General features: G+C 35.9%; 1 protein-coding gene across 2 annotated transcripts in view; it reads right to left on the bottom strand.

Annotated features, from left to right (window-relative positions):
* Nucleotides 1-19580, bottom strand: part of GRM7 (glutamate metabotropic receptor 7) — a 562205-nt gene that overhangs the window by 122841 nt on the left and 419784 nt on the right. For both annotated transcript variants that reach the window (XM_081966278.1, XM_081966277.1), the window contains exon 7: nt 10461-10600. In XM_081966278.1, the coding sequence (XP_081822404.1) occupies nt 10461-10600 (140 nt within the window). The remainder of the gene's footprint in view (nt 1-10460; nt 10601-19580) is intronic.

The following is a 19580-nucleotide window of genomic DNA, read 5'->3' on the forward strand; positions in this document are numbered from 1 at the left end:
CCCAAAATGGAGCACTGGGGGGGATAGCTCGCACATGTGTGGGGAAGGAGGGAGCACAAGGGTATTGCATGCACATGTGCAGGGGACAGGGCACATAGGGGGGTGTCACATTCAGATTGCATTATGGGTGTGGGCACACATGTGCGTGCTATCATGCATGTGTGCACCCTTTTGGCATGTGAGGACAAAAGTGTTAGCCCTCATTGGTATAGGTTCTCCTGCTTGAGCAGGCGCTGGACTAGAAGACCTCAAAAGTCCCTTTCAGCTCTATTCTATTCTTCTAATATTCTTGCATCTGGAAAATGTCAACATAGTTTTAGTGGCTCAATTGGAATCATTTTTAGAGTACAGTCACCTCTGTCAAAGGTTAACATTCATTAACTCTGCCTCTTGATGATGATAATTGGAGAGGAGGACTTCTCTCTGCAGTTATTTCATGCATGTGGTCTAATCTACATATTTCCTGTTCCCATATCTGCACTGTTCATCCTCAAATTATTTTACCGTACTAACACTGTTCTCATTTTGACAAAGATATTCAACGAACTGCAAATTGTATTGGATCTTTCTGTGTCTATCCTTCATGCTTCTCAAGTGGAATTTCCATGTGGCCAGTATATTTTATGATTGAAAAATGTATTTTTCAAGCAATTGGGAAAAGTGACCAATGAAGATATTCTGAACTTTTTTTTAATAAAAAAATTATTTTCAGACAAACACAAACACACAACACATATAACATAAAAGCCTCTTCAATTACACACAGTGTGTCGATTGGTTACAAAGTCTTTCTGTGTCCTTTCCGTAGTCCTCACTGAATTTTATCAAAATTCACATATTGACAATCAAGATATCTTTGTATACATTGTTATTATGTTTCCTCCTATTCTAAGCCATTCAATAATTTTAGCATTGATAACATTCTCATGTATACAAATTGATATCATTATTAAACATCCATTAAGCCTAGCTATTATTACATCCTTTCAACATAAAGCATACTAAATTTAAAATAAATTTATATTATGACATTTTATTACATCATCCTGAAATCATCCAATGATATTACATCTTTATATTCTATTCTATATAAAATTGTTTAACTTTTATAAAAAGGCTTTTCAACATCATCTCCATATCCTCACTGACAGTATTGTATACAATTTCATATTATCAATCTAATATATATAAATGCTTTGTTATCATTATTAATCATTTATTTGACTATAGCTATTATTATATTGTACATAGTACTCAAAATTTAACTACATTTAACTAAAATTTATTGGGACATTTCATTTCATCATCCTATATCCTTCTAGATATAGTGTAGTCCAATATCTCTTGCCATTTGTAAAGTCTGTATTCCAAATGTTTTCTTTTTAAGTCTTACAAGGACTTCTCTTAAGAACGTGTTGCTCATTATAAGAATTTGAAACCCTTTATCTGCTCTTTTTATCAGCTTTACTTTTGTTATCATTAGTGCTTTTGCCAAGATTACTCTCATTATTTCTGCCAAATTTTCTCTCCTTTCTTCATCTATTTTCTGATATCTCAAATGAAGATCTGGTTCATCAATTTCTCCTTTCTGTATTTCACACCTGTCATTTTCCTCCACTCTCAGTTTGCTGTCTTTGTCAACAATTTTCTTATCACTTTCATATGTCTCTGTTATTTTTTCAGCTCTGTCCTCAAACTTCATCGCTGCCCACATACTTTTTGTATTTTGATCTATAATTTCAAGTCTCTTTTCAATTCTCTCTGTAATTATTAAAACTTTTGGAATTTCTAAGAAAATCTTTGCAAAGTTAGTGCCTTTTCTTCTTCACATTGTGCCATTTTCCAGGTTATAAACACTTCCAAAACATCCAAGACATTTTAGGTCAAACAAATTCAGTGGAGTTTTCCAAATCAAAGCTTTCTCTTTCCTTCAAAGGAACACTTGTATCAACAAAATGTTTTCACTGAGCCTTTCAGTAAACAAAGCTTATAACTTTATCAGACATTGCCAAGCCAATAGCCACTAGATGGCAGTGTTACCTCTTTTCCATCTGTTTCTGCCTCTCTGTCCGAGAGAGGAAAAGAGAGAAAAAAAGTGTAAAAATTATGCTGCGTCCCAACCTTATGAGAGAAGAAACTTTTAATCCACGAATACAAACAATGGAGAAAGTATAGATGAAGAAGGGAAAAAAGAGACCAGTCCAGTTTAAAAGTAAGAGGCATTTGTAAAGAGTCCATCCATAGAAAACAAACAAAGTTAAGGTAGAAAAGGTAACACGATCGTCTTAAACCAGAGTTAATTCGCTGCTTGTTTTCTTCTGTCTTCAATTTTATTTTAAATTCCAATTCTTTTGGGTTTTCCCTTCTCTAATAATAAAAAAATTTCTCACCAATTCGACACACTACTGTACTGCTTCTGTTTCAGAGGCTTGTCCCAACCTTTGGCAGCCATTTTGGCTGCTTCTCTTGTAGCTGGCAAAAAGAGCTTTCTCCTGGATCAATTAGGAGCTTTGTGATGCCCCTGAGATCAGCAGGACATGCTCTTTTCTATCACCGTTCCTTCAGAACAGTTTAGGTCCAAAAGGACTGTCCAGAAACAGAGATATCAACAGCAATTCTGGAGATCCAAGATTGCATGTCGTGTTGTTGCGATGTAAAGCCCCGCCCCCTCTGAACTTTTTCAATAAAGACAAAAGGGGAACTTTTCCAGAAAATGAAAGAAAATAAACAAGACTGAAGCAACATGGGTTCATGCCAGTAGAAACCTTTAGCACTTGTTCCTTCTCACTCTCCCAAGAACGGCTTTAAGAACACTCCAAATCCAGAATGGCTTGATCTGGCTTTAGATGAAGAATAGGAGATCTTTTGAATGACCCTTCTGCTCTTTGACTCATGGCATTTATTTATTTTGCTTGGAGGCTCAGATTTTGAAACAGTCAATGCTATGCTAGAGAAAAGTATGGAAAGCTTAGACAGAGATAGAGAGAAGAAGCTATGGAGCTATGAATAACAAGAGCAAACCCCAACCTCTTACTCTGAGGTAAGTTTGAATCCATCACCAAAAGAAAATTGGCAACATCTTGAGACTGGCACCTCTTGAGATCAGAGGTCCCCAAACCCTGGGCTGTGGCCTATTACTGGTCCATGGCCTGTTCAGAACTAGATTACACAAGCAGTAGTGAACATGAATGCACACCTCCACTTGTGAAAATGCTGCATGTGTTCATGGGCATGCCTACCATTCACACAGAACCATTGTCTCCCCCCCTGCATTGGGCTGCCAAGCTGGAAAGATGGAGGCCACTGCATAAATGATAGTACAACAGTGAAATTCTTTACCGGGGGTTCTTTATTTGGGGTCGCTATTTGATCTTATTTGGGATTGCTATTCAATCTCCTAATCTTTTAGTCTTTGATAGAGACACCTACTTCAATTGAGCTGCTTTCCATGAATTTAACTAAATTATCTTTTCGTAGTGGTAGTTTATCTTATCAAAGTGATCCATAATTTATCAGAAAATATTTTAAAACTCTTTGTTGTTGCTGTTTAAAGATCTTCTGTTGCAAAAGATCCAGCATGTAATTATTCCCAAGTAAGTCCAAATCTTTCAGTGGGACTCCCGTAACTGTCAGTGTACACACATTTCTGTGATGAATCTTCAAAGAGTCTTACTAAATATTTACAAAAGGCTACCAATCCAGCCTATAGGTCTTGTAGGGCTGTGAAGTAATTTGATGAAGCTTTAACCAGCTGATCAAAGCAAAATCATTAACAAAAGCAGGAACCAGCTCTAAAGTAATTAATCAGACTGGATGATTTTGAAGCATTTTATAGCCAAGCATTTGACTGATGCAATGGCTTTTTTATGGCTTCTGGGATTGTTACAGATGAGATGCTATGCAGCAGCTTCAACTTTATGGAGAAGGGAAGGGGCTGAGTGATTGACGGGCCCTCTGACAGTGACATGAGCAGCTGATCAACAAGATTTATCTCCTCATTAAACTTTCTGCCAATCAGAGCACCTTTGGGGAGGTAATACCCAAAGCACATTTCTTGTGCTTTAATCACTTTTTCAGCTCTCAACTTCTTTGATGTGGATAATCACAAACTAACTTGGATCTCTCATATGCTAATAATGTGTTACATTTCTGTTAGTTCTACTAATGGAAGGACTGAGAGCACAGACTCAGCTCTCAGTATTCTGAATGTGGGTTCAACTTGTACCTGCTTCTGCTCAACTAACTCAATGAGCCACAATTCTGACTTGCCAGTGAACAGATGCTCACCATGAAGGGTTTTGCTTGCTAACCAGCCAGGACAACTAAATTCAGCTTCTTGTCACTTCCAAAATCCCACCTATGCTATCTCACTGAGATGAGTCAGTGAACCATTTTTTTTCTGAATCCAAAACCATACGAGAACACATGGAAAAGGGCTTATTAAAAAACATAAAAATAAATGCTTGCATTTTAAAATTGGAGTGGAATATTTAATGCATTGGTGTGGCAACATCTTATAAGCATTTTAATGGACAACATCTTGTAACCTCATCTAATACAAGAGTGATTGTTTGTGGATGTGTGTAGAGACAGAGAAAGAGAAAGGGGGAAGGAGGGCTTGGACATCAGGAGACAATTGATCTGGTGAGATATGCGTATGATTTTATGAAGGGTTTAGACACATTTACATTATTTTTTACACTTCTGCTTTTATGTTCTTTATTATTTTTGTTATTTATTAATACTTTTTATTGTGTGAAATTGTGGAGGAGGTGTTAATGTTCTCTAAAATGTTTATCATTTCTCTTTTCATCTCATTCTAGGAAAACAAAGCAATTTCATTTTGCTTGGAATTTCTTACATCTTAAGAGAGACACATCCCTCACTCACACACATACCCTTGAGCTAGTTTTAATAAAATCAGGTCCTCTCTGAATTATAAGCATCCAGCTTAGATTTAATCAATGTTGATTCATAAAGGCCTGGTATATACTGTATTTTGCTATATAATATAATTTAATATATATGTAAAGAATAGTTGCTGGAATTAGGTATGTCTAGTTTAATGAAAAGAAGGATCAGAGGTGACATGATAAGTGTGTTCCATTATCTCAGGGGTTGCCACAAAGAAGAGGGAGTCAAACTATTCTCCAAAGCATCTGAGGGCAGGGCAGGAAGCAATGGATGGAAATTAATCAATGAGAGAATCAACTTGGAACTAAGGAGAAATGTTCTGACAGTTCGAACAATTAATCAATGGAACAACTTGCCTCCAGAAATTGTAAATGCTCCAATACTGGAAGTTTTTAAGAAGAGATTGGATAACCATTTGTCTTGATATGGTGTAGGGCTTCCTGTCTGAGCAAGGGTTGGACCAGAAGACCTCCAAGGTCCCTTCCAGCTCTGTCATTCTGTTATTTATTTGTGGTATGTAATAATTTGCAGATATGTATTTTATACTATATATAGTTTGTGTCTGTGTGTACTCAAATGTTCGATATACTTTTATTGTGCTCTGAGTGGGAGTCATCTTAATGCTGCTTTTGTAATCTTTTTGTTTTCCCATTTCTGAAAAAGCTAGGAATAATTGGGATTTACCATATTAACATAGTTCAGTTGCAAAGAAAGCAAACTATATAATCATCTTACATTTATTGTATAGTTTCTGATGTTCCTCTTGCTGGAACGATCAGCAGCCATCTAGTACTGCTAGCAACATCTTTTCAGAAGTGTTTTTGAATAAGGGTATGAAATGCTCTGGAAAAAAGTCTATCAGTGTTCATGAAGTTGTGATAAGGGAAATTGCAGTAAACAGTGAAAAGTTAATTACATTATTAGTATTATTACAAAGGCGAAGCTAAATATGAACATTTTTATATTTTGGAATAGTGTTGCAATATGACTTTTGAAAATGTATTTATTCTTGTAAAACATACTTCTAATGCAACTTCTAACTATAGCACAAGCTATCATTTTTCTTCCATTATTTCATATTAGGAATCAGTGGTTTCTTGTCCCTCTCCTCCCCCCTTGTTTCTCTTCTGAGATGATTTCTCTTCTTCCTGAAGTCTAGGCTAACTACAATAATTATTAGCATTTATTCTAGATTACAGAGGGAAGATTCAGGTCACTAAATTCCGTGAAGCTGTGGAATTTATCTAAAGAGAAAATCTGTGGCAGTATGTGGGATATACAATAGACAATGAGAGCCTAAGGAGTATTCAGATGAAGTGTTGGTTTTTAATAGCCAGCAAACAACAAGAGCAAACCATGATATGTCATTAAACCGGGTTTTAACATAACATCACAACCTCCAGGTTACTCATTTGGAGTATGCAATTCATATTATCATATAACAAGTCACGGTATAAGAGAGATGATTGAACTTGGATATTCATATTTCTCTATTATACTTTATGGAAAGCATTTGAACTAATATTTAAGCCAATCATAAACTTGTGTGTCCAAGGTTTGATTGACATTTTTTTTCATTCTTAAAAAAAATCCTAGTTAGGATATGACTAAAAACTTGCGTTCATTTTTTTAAAAAATCAATTCCCATACAATCCACAATTAGAGACTATTCCATCAGTGTAATCAGCTCAAAGTGGATTTGATTGGAATATAAATATAGAAAAGGAAGTTAAAATATGCCTAAAATATATTTTCTTGATTTTATTAATGGTTTTTCAATTAGTTTTTCCTTTGTTTTGGCCCAAGGCCATAGGTCTACATCATAACAAAGAATATTCAAAAAGACATTAAAAAACAAGGGATTAAGACTAAAATGAACATAGAGCTGAGTAACAAAATTTATAAGGTAATATATATTTTCTCAAAAATTGCTGATGGTGTTTAGCAGCTGCTACGATAAGAGGAACTACTATCACTTAGCTTCTTGTATTGAAGCTGTGTATTTAGTACATATTTTGAATCCTCATAAATAATTATTTAAATTATTTGAGGGGGGAAGTACCTGAAATCCTCAAAAACAGGACAGTCCTTTTAAAAATTTGAGAGAATTGTGATGCCCTATGGACTACATCCAAAAGTATGTTTATGTTAGGAAATCCTTTCATGCAGAAATATCAATAAGAGGATTTTTTTTAAAAAAAGGTTCAGAGTCCGCAGTTGGAAAATAAAGGAGGGTATTTCCATTTACTGAACTACTGTTTGATCAAAACTGTAAATCAATGCAAAGTTAGGTATATAGAAACTCTCTTAAAGTCAGGATAAAAAAGTTAGTAATAAAATGACTAATTGAAATCTCTTTCATGTCAGTGTGTCTGCACTGACTCTGAAACTCACATAATGTCTGTGCATTATCCAACATATTAGTATATTATAGTAAATGAAACAGAACTTTTAAAACATAGAGTTGCTTCATTGCTTGTCCATTCTTGGACTTTATCGTGTAAATTATTACATACTTCGGTTTGATTAACTACACAAGTGATAATATGACAAATATTGACATCTGCCTCCTTTTTTCCTACCTTCCGAAGCCCATGAAAAAGCTCTTGTTTTCTACATCTTTCCTACTGTTCCAACTACTATGATAGTTCAATAAATTATAGTTCAATAAATGCACAAAAATGTTAAACCAAAAAGTATAATATAAACAGGAGAGGCATATGTCTTCATAAAGAGTTGAAAGGTAAGTAACTACCCACAGATTGGATTTTAAAGTTAGAAGATTAAGTAAAAATAAAGAAATCAGAGATGAATCATCTGCAGATGTTTTTAATATATATGTCCTCTACACACAATGTAAAGTAACATGCAGCAGGCGGGAAAAAAAATCTTTCCATTACTAAATTGTCTGCCTTGGGAAGTCTCTTCTATAGAGACTCTCTCATCAAGTTTTGATCTTTGTTTTCAGGTATGATTCAAGGTGCTAGTTACCAAAAAATTCTAGATAGCATACGGCTCAGGAACTGACATCTACCTGACTATCTGATCTTGCTCAGTTCGCATACTCTGGATTTCTTTGATTAAATCAGAGGTGGGTTCCTACTAGTTCGGCCAAACCGATAGTGGTGTGCTGGCCTGGGTCACAGAACCGGCAGCGACCCACGTTGGACACACCTCCAAACTGGTTTCCCGCTAGCCACCATCATTGCTGCCATCTTGTTTTTGTGTTCTGTGCATACGCAGAATAATTTCCATTGAATTGTGCATGTGTGAACATCGCACAAAGTGCACACACGAGCGAACAGGCAGTAACGCCAGCCAGAACCCATCCCTGGATTAAATCATGTCATCTCTCAGGAGTGCATCTTCTCTGAAGGAGAATCTGTCACCTGGAATGAGGTTCTTCTTGAGATCTGGATGCCTCCCACTTTTCACCCAGGTCTTTGAGTGGGAACACTGAGACTCCTCACTTCATTGGGTCTGCCATCTTTTATCTGTATTTTTAATTTTTAAATGCTTTTATTGTAATTTAGTTGCTTGTTGTGAGAGGCAAGAGGCATACAAATTTAATAAATTACTAAATTATTATTCTAATAATAGTAATAATACAAAATATGTGTTGATATTAATATTTGCTTTATCATTTCAGCTGTGCTGTTTTATTAGGAAGAATTGCCTTATGAAGATGATCAATTCAAAAATATTGGGAATGCAGTAAGGTTTCCATTTCTTTGAACATACATGACACTCTCATCCATTTCAGCTACCTGCCCTATATCCTCACTTTACCTGGGACCTACTACTACAGCTGGAGTAACAAATATGTCAGAAAAAGAAAACAAATCTCAGGCTTTGGGTTTTGGTATCAAGAAGCAGGAGGCCTCAACATAATGTATAGCTTTGTATTTCAATCTGATACCTAAAGCAACTTATTGGCTAGAATAATTCTGCAGATCTCTGCCAAGACATTTTTTTTATTGCATTCACAGGCAAAAAAAAAAAAAATATTACAGAAGGCAGATTTTCTTTTACATTTCACCATCATTATTTTTCCCCTTGAATTACCTTAATTCATATCCAAATACTTTTTTTTTTCAGTCATCTCCATAAATTTATAATATCACTGCTTTAAAAAAGCTTTCCCCTTAAATTAATGCAATTTAGATTATTTGACATTTTTGTAAAGCATGCCATGGCCTGCAAATGCATGAGCAGCTGGACAGGTTTTAGGCATTGAAATCCAGTGTTTGGAAGGGAGAGAAAATGACAGACCCTTTTACCCTGATAAAAGGGATACTAGGCAAGGCTGTTATATGAACATCACAAATTCAAAAGCAGGTATGTGTTCTTTCAGCAGATCGTGAAAAAGGACAGTTTTCTCCATATCATTTTAAAAGAGTAATATTTAATCCCAACATATTGTAAGCTGAATAGCACCCAATATATGTCAAATCAGGCATCTGTTCATTTATGATATTCAGAGAATACAGCCACGTTTTTTATTTTATTTAATCAAATGTAAATCCACGGGAGCTCAGACTTCAGTGCCAAGCCAGTCATGAAAAAGTTTATAGAGCAGCCTACATCTATAATGGTTTTTCCTCCAAGGCAGTGTTACTGCCTTCACAGGGTTTCCCAATGTTCATATTTCTGCAGCTTCTGCTTACAAAAATATCACTTCTTCATATTTTTGAATATCAGCAACATCTGCCCATATAGTCAGTCTCTCTCTCCCTCTCTCTCTCTCTCTCTTTTATTTATCTTTATTTTCAAGGGTCTTGGTAAAACATCATGTAGGTGTATACACACACACACACACACACACACACACACACACACACAAACACTTTGATCAAAATACACCTCCACCATCTCAGATTGTCTTACACCATCCTTTTTCTCTCTGACACTTTTTTGTTTTTTTGAAATATGAGTAGGATCTGAAGGATTAACGATTTACTAAACCAATCCTCTTTTTCACTTGACTCAACATACTTTCATACATTTAGGCATTTATTATGTCTAGGATAAGATAATATTGAGAAAATTATGGCAATTGAGATGTCTATGTTAACAAAAGTTCCCCTAGTATGATTTATGTTGACTGCTTATTTGGTATCCATGACTATCACTAAGTGTCATATCTAATGTTTTATGATGAATATATTTTTACAATGACTATGATAATGATCTATCACTATTGAGTACACTGAGAGCTTATGCACCAGAGACAAATTGCTTGTGTCTAATCATACTTGGCCAATAAAGAATTCGATTCTATAAATAATTCTATTGGTAAACTTATACTATGTAAATCTACTTTCTGGAACCAGTTTGTATTCTCCCCAATCCCAAAATTGCAACACTTCACAAGACATTTAGATATTTAGAATCAGCATAGGTTCAAAGCATATAATGGGAACATAATCTCATTATCCAAAGAGAAACATATAAAATAATAGAGACATATTCAACGTGTTTGGCAAAAAAAAATAGCATACTTCTTACTGCAATATCCATGAAAGAAGAAATTAAAGGGGACATACATTGAGCTGTAGGTCATCTGTCCACTGGCCTATCAGATGGTAGCCTGGTGTGGAGGTATTTGTGGTTTGATATTGAAAGATGTCATAGCGTCCTGGTGCATCACCATTCTTATTAAACATCACTGGAGTGCCAGCACTACCTAAGAAAGGATGTGAAGCAAAAGAAAAGAGAAACCAGGCAAAAATATTTTAAAATACAAAACAAAACCTTGCTTTGTTTTATGTGCATGAGCATGACTGGCAAGCATTACTTAATTTCCTCATTTGTTTCAATTTCAAGCTATCCAGTAACAAAATTCTCTTGACAATAGATAGAGAAATTAAACATAAAAGACTACATGAAGCAATAATGAAAAAAGGATATTAAAAGAACATATTTAAGAAAAGAATAATAAAAATGGAAGACATAATTTTAACCCGGTACAAAAAGATATCAACATAAACCAATCCAAATATTGGAAAAATGATCAATCATGCCAGTTTAAAGTTTTTGAAAGCCTAAATTAAACTTTTTCAGCAATTCCTATCAGCAGTATTACATGGCCACTTTTAAAATGCTCTTCACCTATATCCCTTTTGGATTAATAACCATGAGCCAGGTAGTTTTTGCTGAATAAGAAATTTAAAAAAAATAGCAGTTTCTATTTTAAGTAGGGCAGATTATATGACATTTCTCCATTCTATTACAGAAAAGGATTTTTTAAAGTAAAAACCAGAACTTTAGAACATAATTTTTGGAGTTTTCTATTTAAAAAAATAATATTTGCTTCACGGAGATATAGCCAGCAGAAGATAGCCTTGGTGTGACAAGTCTTGACCAGCATCCAGAAATAGCTTAATTTTCCAAAATCTGTTTTCATTCTATCAACCCCCACACTTATGGGACCAAAAAAGAAAAAAAAAACCCTCACAGAGAAAATAATTCATGTGCTTGGCTTAAACTCACAAATTTATTACTTTGGCAGACAGTTTCTGAAACATTGCTAATTATTCATAGATACTGTTGGAATATAATAATTTGATTAAGAAGTATTATTATAAAAATAGAAGGTAGTACAAACTTAAAAAGTATAAAAAGGAAAATGTGTAGAATATAAAGAAAAAGATAAAGAAAGAAAGAAAATAAGAATATAGTAAAGAAAAAGAAAGAAATATATAAAGAAATTACTTCCCATATTCATTGCAAGTATAACAATTTTAGTAAAATATAACTTTCTCTTAAAATGCAACAAATTATCTCCTTGTCCCATACCTCAACTCTTATATATAATCAAATACTTGAAACCTTTCCCTTCTGATGTCAGCAAAAAAAAAAAAAAAAACTTAACCGATATAACAACATATCTATTTTAGCCTTGATCAAATTTTATGTTGCTTCCTTTACTCCTAACAATATTGATCCCTAGTTCCTTCAAGTATTTTCATTGAATAGGTTTTCTTTTCATTTTTTTATTTGTTCCATCTCACAATACTCATCAAAACTTTAACAAGCCTCTTTTGGAAATCTAGTATGGGGAAATTATCCAAATCATCTTCTTAGTATGTTGTTTGTATATATTTTTAAAATTATTAAGGTATCAACCAAGTTCTTTTGTATGTCCAGTTTTACATCTTTTTCCATGTCATTCTTGCAGTCCATCATTTTTAAATCCACTTTCAAATAATTCTTAATTTTGTCAAATATTGTTCAGTTTTTCATAAAACCTTTTAGACCTGGTCTATTTATAGAAGCAGACACTATTAAAATTAACTTCTGGGTGCATTCTTCAAAAATATTATTCAATCCAATATTAAAATATTCTTCAATCCTATATTAAATATCCAATATTAAAACATTTTTAAATTATTTAATTATAAATTGAACTTGAGTGTTCTTGTCCTGAAATTTTTAGTTCCTTTTAGCTCCTTTGTTTAGTGTTACCTTATGTTTTTATTTTAAACAATAAAAACTAAAGCATTTCCCACAGGAAGTCATCTTTATAATTAATTCCAAAATCTTATTTCAAATTTATGTGGAGCATTAGTTCATTTGTAACATTTTAATATCAACATTTTAATCATCCCTTTTCTGTTTATTCCAAATTACTTACCTGGTGCTGTAAAACCTGTCAATCTAAATGTTCCTAATAAATGAAAAACATTTAACAAACAATTTCAGAAATTCATTAGAAAGGAAGTATGCAAAAGTATTGTCTGCTCAGAGGTGTCACCCGTAGTCTGAGCAAGATTGCTATTCCCTAATTCTGAGAGCTTTAAATCTTACAGAGAGCTTTGTTTTTCAGTCACCTCACAAGGAGCAGCTGTCTGGAGTACTTGTGGGCAATCTCAGATCCTCTTCTTGTCTAGAGAGGGAATTATTATTCCACCATCGTCTTCAGCTCCACTTTTTGAGGAGCCATCTTCAGTTCCCTTATCAGCTGAGCCAAGGAAATAATTAAGTGTTATGTCAAAGCACCTGGTATGCCCAAATATGGGAGGGAGCATACTGCTTCCCCCTCTGTGTGTGTGTGTGTGTGTGTGTGTGTGTGTGTGTGTGTGTAATAAATTAAAGACTGATAAAAGACCATAAAGGCAGTAGTAATGCCATTTTATAAAAGAAAAAAAACTGACTCCTGCCATTATAAATAAATGAGTGTATCCTGTAGCAAAATCTATGCAAATGAAGACATAATATGTTATTTATCAGAAGACCAATGTTTAGATAATATCAAATTCCCATTTACATAGACATTGTGGTTAACTAAAACAATGACACATTTTTAATAGAATATGAAAGAAAGAAAGGAAGAAAGGAAAGATTGCACAGGAGATAGATGTTCATGCTGAGAGAGCAGGAACTATTGTAGTAAGCTAAGACGTCCCATTCTATTGTTAGAGCTTGACTAAATCTTTAAACTAAAACTCTATCAGAAGGGAGCCAGAGGAGTAGTCCATCACAATAGTCACTCAATGTTACTTGACAAACTTGGACTGAATAAATATATTTTATATGACCTCCACTGATCATCTAGTGTGTTATATTCCTGACTTGGGTACAAATTGTGGGAAAAGAAGGTGTCAGATCATTCCAATAATAAAAACACAAATACAGCTTTTGAAATTCATACTAAAAGTGAATTCTAGAACTGTTTGATCTTAATATACTTCTAGAAATTAATAAATTATGGTGTGCTAAATAAATTCAAAAAGCCAACAATTGTCACCTTAATTTCTCCCTTTTACATAATTAACAAATGTTGACATTAAAAATTTGCTTCCTTATGGTTGTCATCAAGTGTAATAAATACTGTCTCATTCATATAATCTCCTGGTTCTGAAGTCAAAATGATGATTAACAATTTGTTGAGGATGTGTCTTCATAGCAAAGACACCATCAATCATTACCACAATCATCATCTTCATCATCATCTCTAAACAGAAATGTTAAGAACCTTGAAAGTATAGTGCAAAAATATTCAAACAGCAATTAGCATGTACGGGGGGGGGGGGGAGGAAGAGAAAGGAGGAGCTATCAAAATGCTTTTTAAAAATAATGTTTTGTTATTTATTGTTGTTTCTTCTGCTTTCTAAATAGTTGTTTCCATTTTATAACTGTCATTTGTATGTTTACAGATATTCTTTTTCTTTGTTTTGTTTGTTTTCTTTGCAAATGTTATGTAAATAATAGAAATAGGTGTTAAAATTCATATATATATGAATATATATGACAACCAACTTCCCTTTCTGGATGTCCTAATCTACAAAAAACCCAATGGCTCCCTAGGACACACCATCTACCAGAAAAAAACACACACCAACTGCTACTTAAATGCACAATCCCATCACCACCCTGCACAGATCAACTCTGTAGCCAAGACCCTCATCTCCAGAACCAAACGCCTAGCCGACAAAGACCACCTGAAAACTGAATTACACAAACTCACAAATGTATTAATCTCCAATGGATTCCAAAGAAAAATAATCACCAACCTAATCCAAAAGGAGACTCCCCCAAAAAACCAAGATACAGAACAGGAAAATGGCATCGCCCTCCTCCCTTACATCAAAGGCACCACAGATAAAATCAGCAAAATTCTCCACAAGCACAATATCAGGACAGCCTTCACCACTGACCAAAAAATAGCCAACATCTTAAGAAACCCCAAAGACAAAATCCAGCTAGAAAACCAAGGAGTCTACGAAATACCATGCAAAATCTGCCCAGCAATATACATAGGACAAACAAACAGGAGAATAAATGCACGCATCACAGAACACAAAAATGCAGTAAGAAAAAAAGAAAAAACTTCTTCCCTTTTCCAGCACCTTAAAGCTACAGGACACGAAATCAACTTTGAAGGAGCCAGGTTAATCTCCAAAACAGAACACCTCCACAAGAGAATAATCATGGAAGCCATCGAAATAGAGAAACACCCCCACAGCATGAACAAACGTGATGATACCTCCCGCCTACCAAACATCTGGAAACCAGCCCTAGCCAACAAACGAACACCACCCACCACCCAAGCCGTTAAAATACAAAACAACAATGCACACACAACCTGCACCAATCAGCACCAATCTACCAATCATGATACAACCACACAACCAATCATTCCACTTACTGAAACAAAGCCAGCACCCCATCCCCTCCCACCAAGACTTACAGAAAGATGGCAGCTCCGTTCCCATTTTAAGCCCACATTTTGAGCCCACATTGCTTGAAGATGGCAGGTGAGATCCTGCCGAAACGTTGCAAAGACAATCTCAACCTTACACGGGAAAAGACCCGAATACAACAAAACCATATATATATATATATATATATATATATATATATATATATATATATATATATATATATATATATATATATATCAATAGTACTCAGATGAATTTTTTATATAATTGTATTGGCTTCTGAAATATTTCCATTCTATTTTATTCCTATGTTTAATTATTTATAGATTCATATATACTGCTGCACATCCCTCTCTAAGTGGTTTACAGAGTCAGCATATGGCCCCCAACAATCAGGGTCCTCATTTTACCAACCTTGGAAGGATGGAAGGCTGAGTCATCCCTGAGCTGGTGGGAATCGAACCCCTTTTAGTCAGCCGAATTAGCTTGCAATACTACATTCCAACCACAGCACCACCACGGCACCTTAATATATTTTAGATTACATCTTTTTCATTAAGAAATATTTTTTTTCAGAAATGACTTCATTGAAATTCAATAAGAAGTAACATTTCAGAAATGACTTCATTTAATTTATGTAGAGTAAAAGGTGAGATTGCTGGGATGAAGTGGAATTAATACTTCATTTAAATACATGTTTTTATAGCACCAAATAATTGTTCCATTTGGGAAAGAAGTTACTGCATACATTAATTTAATTTTGAGATTAAGTATTTTTAGATGTTTGTATTCTTTTGAAGTGTATTTCTATCACATAGGAATTAACTTCTGAATAAGAGAGATTTCCTATACCTTACTTACAACTAATTGATCTATTGTTCATCATTGCAAAGACAAATATACTGCTCCAACTATTCAATGATCTGCAGAATTCATCAGCATACATAGATTATCTATGAATGACTATAATGAATTATAACCTCCATTTATTGAAATATTTATTGTTCAACTTTACATACATAGGTTTTTCTTTTATAATTACAGAGCTGAGGTGGCACTGTGGTTAGAGTGCAGTACTGCAGGCTACTTCAGCTGATAGCTAGCTGCAGTTCAGCATTTCAAATTCCACCAGACTCAAGCTTGACTCAGCCTTCCATCCTTCCAAGATGGGTAAAATGAGGAGCCAGATTGTTGGGGGCAATATGCTGACTCTGTAAACCACTTAGAAAGGACTGTAAAAGCACTATGAAGTGGTATATAAGTCTAAGTGCTATTGCTAGTGTTAGATTGGGTAAAGGAAAGGCACCATCAGGCTTAGGCAGCAACAGCTCTGTATTAACTCTGAAACAAGTATGTACAATCCAGCGAAGGTTCAGTCTAGGATTCCCTGGCCTATTAATTTGTCCAGTTCCAAATCAATTTTAGGGCCGAGAGTGAAAGGTACTCTCCTGGGTTTTAGCATGATGGGGGCTACATTGGGGTCCAAGTTAAAAGATATTGGAGTCCCCACATACCTACCTAGACCGGTGCTGAAGATATCCTTGAACTCCTTAAGGAATTCCTCAGTGCTTTCATCTCATATGGCGTTGATTCCAGTCACTTCTAGACCCAGGGCTTCGAACCAGTCAAGCCCCTGGAGGCTCTGCAGATCTCTGTTGACTACCGTCACTGGTAGCTGGCTGCAGAAAGTCTTCAATTTCACCTGGAAGGTACCCTGGCCCACAATGGGGACTTGGTTCCCCTGGTAGTCGCGAAGGCGGATGTCAGGAACCTGTAGATGCTGCTTCTTAAGGCTAGGGATAGCCTGCTTGAGTGCTGCCTGCTTGAGTGCTGCATCATGGTCAAGGATGACCCAGTGTCAATCTCCATTTAGCATGGAGAGTCCTCGATGAGGACAGTGACTTTCAGCTTTTTTGGCTGCGTCGTGCGGACTTGGCCTATGGAGGTATGGTAGGTGACTCTGGTGTCACCTTCAGTTCGCCATGGTGGAGGCTGCCATGCCCCTTGGTTGGGCCTCTGCTGGCGGTTAGGTCAGCTTCTGGGCTTCCAGGTTGTAGTGGCGTGATCGCTTCTGCATACCTTGGCAATGTGCCCTTTTCAATCACAGTGTTGGTAGATTGTGTCACGGAAATGGCAATGTGTTCTGAGATGGTCTCCTCCACAGCTGGCACAAGGCAGGAAACACGGTTTGAATTTTCGCGCCAGCTTGGTGCGGTCACTGCGCATGCAGTAGCTGTCATCTTTGCTCTCCAAGCCTGCGCTCTTCAGCATGCTTTTAGGACTGTTTTGGCACTGCAGGGTTTCTGTAGTTTTAATGGCAGACTCAGTGGCCCTGGCTTCCTCTAGGGCAATTTGGAGCATCAGATTAGATTTTACTAGTAGTCTCCTTTGCATGCTAATGTCTCAAACACCGCATATGATGCGGTCAAGTATCAGTTCATCAAGATCTCTAAACTCGCAGTACGCTGCGGCCTTTCTGAGCGCCGCAACATATTCATTGATGGATTTACCCTCTTTCTGGTTATGAATATTGAATTCATGCCTTTGGACATGTTTAGATGGTCTGGGAGCATAGTGTGTCCTCAGCGTCTGTTGTAGCACTGACCAAGTGACCGATTGGAGTGGCGTTTGCTCAGATAAATCTTTTGCTGTCTCGAATACCTCTCATCACAGTAACTCAGGAACATGTTCTTTTTCCGGCCTTCAGAATGGCCCATGAGGTCGCTGGCTTTGAGGAAGCAGTCAAACCTCAGCATGTAGGATTCCCAGTGCTCCGTGACTGGGTTGTATGGAGTCGGTGGGGCGTGCATTGACATCTTGTGTCCCTGAGCGCATTTGAATTTGCCACTCAAAGATGGCTGCTCGATGCTGCGCCGAGCTCCGGGCTGGATTTACTTGCTGGATTGTTGTGCTCTTTTTGTTTGCCTAGTTGCCTTGCAATCCCATCCTCATCACCAGTGTTAGATCGGGTAAAGGAAAGGCACACTCAGGCTTAGGCAGCAACAGCTCTTTATTAACTCTGAAACAGGTATGTACAATCCAGCGAAGGTTCAGTCTGACAGCACCTTTTATAGGGAGCTGTCAGACTCTTCGACCAATCAGGTTGAATCTCTCTTGGTGTAAACCATTGTAACTGATTCTGGTATCTAACAGCTATGCTACATGTGTATACATCCATGCCTATTTCTGCTTTGGCTGGCAGAAAGAATGGAACATTTCTGTCAATCAATTTCTTTCCTTTTTTGATCTCAAGTACAAATAATGACTCATGCAAACTAATCCATGAGAGTGCTAATCCTGCCATTTCCCATCACCTGTCTTCCAACCTTTTTTTCTTAACGTGTGATGATCATTCATCCTTTTTTCTTGCTCCAACCTTCCCTTATCAAAACCAAGAAATCAATTCCACTAGAGCTATCAGTTACATGGGGTTAATGTATATGAAGAGCTTATGAACATTTGAGTCTGATATTCAAAAACTGAAGTTAGTTTTTTCTAATCTAAAGGTAAAAATCCATAATAAAAAATCCATAATTACCAAACTGATAATTCTTTGTGGGCTCATTGTTAAACAAAGAAAGGTTAAGCAATTTATTCATTATTCATATTAGCTGTAGTAATAGAATCCTGCAAGTCTCCCACATTGCTTTATTCCCACAATCCTCAGTAGCTACTCATGTGATTTAGGCCAGTGTCTGCCTGAGTCTCTTGTGTATAGCCTCTTCTTCTTCTTCTTCTTCTTCTTCTTCTTCTTCTTCTTCTTCTTCTTCTTCTTCTTCTTCTTCTTCTTCTTCTTCTTCTTCTTCTTCTTCTTCTTCTTCTTCTTCTTCTTCTTCTTCTTCTTCTTCTTCTTCTTTTGGACTTAAATCATATGTTTCCTTTTGCTGCCCTGCCAAAGGATCTGGCTTATTCCTGCAAGTCCTTATCCTTACTCTTGGCAACAGACTAACTACATCAGTTTTATACATACATGACTGTAAATGTATATATTATGACAATAAAAATACCACAACAATGAAGATGAACAACAAGCAACATGGTTTTGAAAGTACAATCATTACCAATGGGTTGTACATAATAATATTCATTCACAAATCCAATAAAATAGTGTTGAGTCCCATTTCCTTTGGATAAAACTGAGGATATATAATATAATTAATAATAGAAGAGTGGTATAGAATGAAGTGGAGTGGGGAGTGGAGTGGAGTGGAATGGAACAGAATGGAACAGAACAGAACAGAACAATAGAATATATATAAATAATTTTTATCCCACCTTACTTAATTCTCCTTCCTCAACCTAATGTCCCCACAACAAGTGTCCTGTGAGGTGGAATGGGCTGAGAGAGATTGAACAGTCCAAAGTCACCCAGTCCACTTTCGCACCTAAAGTGGGACAAAAACTCACAGTCCTCTGGTTTCTAGCACAGTGCCTTAATCACTGGACAAAACTGGATACATAGCCAATATATTTCCTATTGCATTTTTAATTAGCCATATG

The sequence above is a fragment of the Natrix helvetica genome (genome assembly GCF_964273705.1).
Source record: "Natrix helvetica genome assembly, chromosome: 1".
Classification (NCBI taxonomy): domain Eukaryota; kingdom Metazoa; phylum Chordata; class Lepidosauria; order Squamata; family Natricidae; genus Natrix; species Natrix helvetica.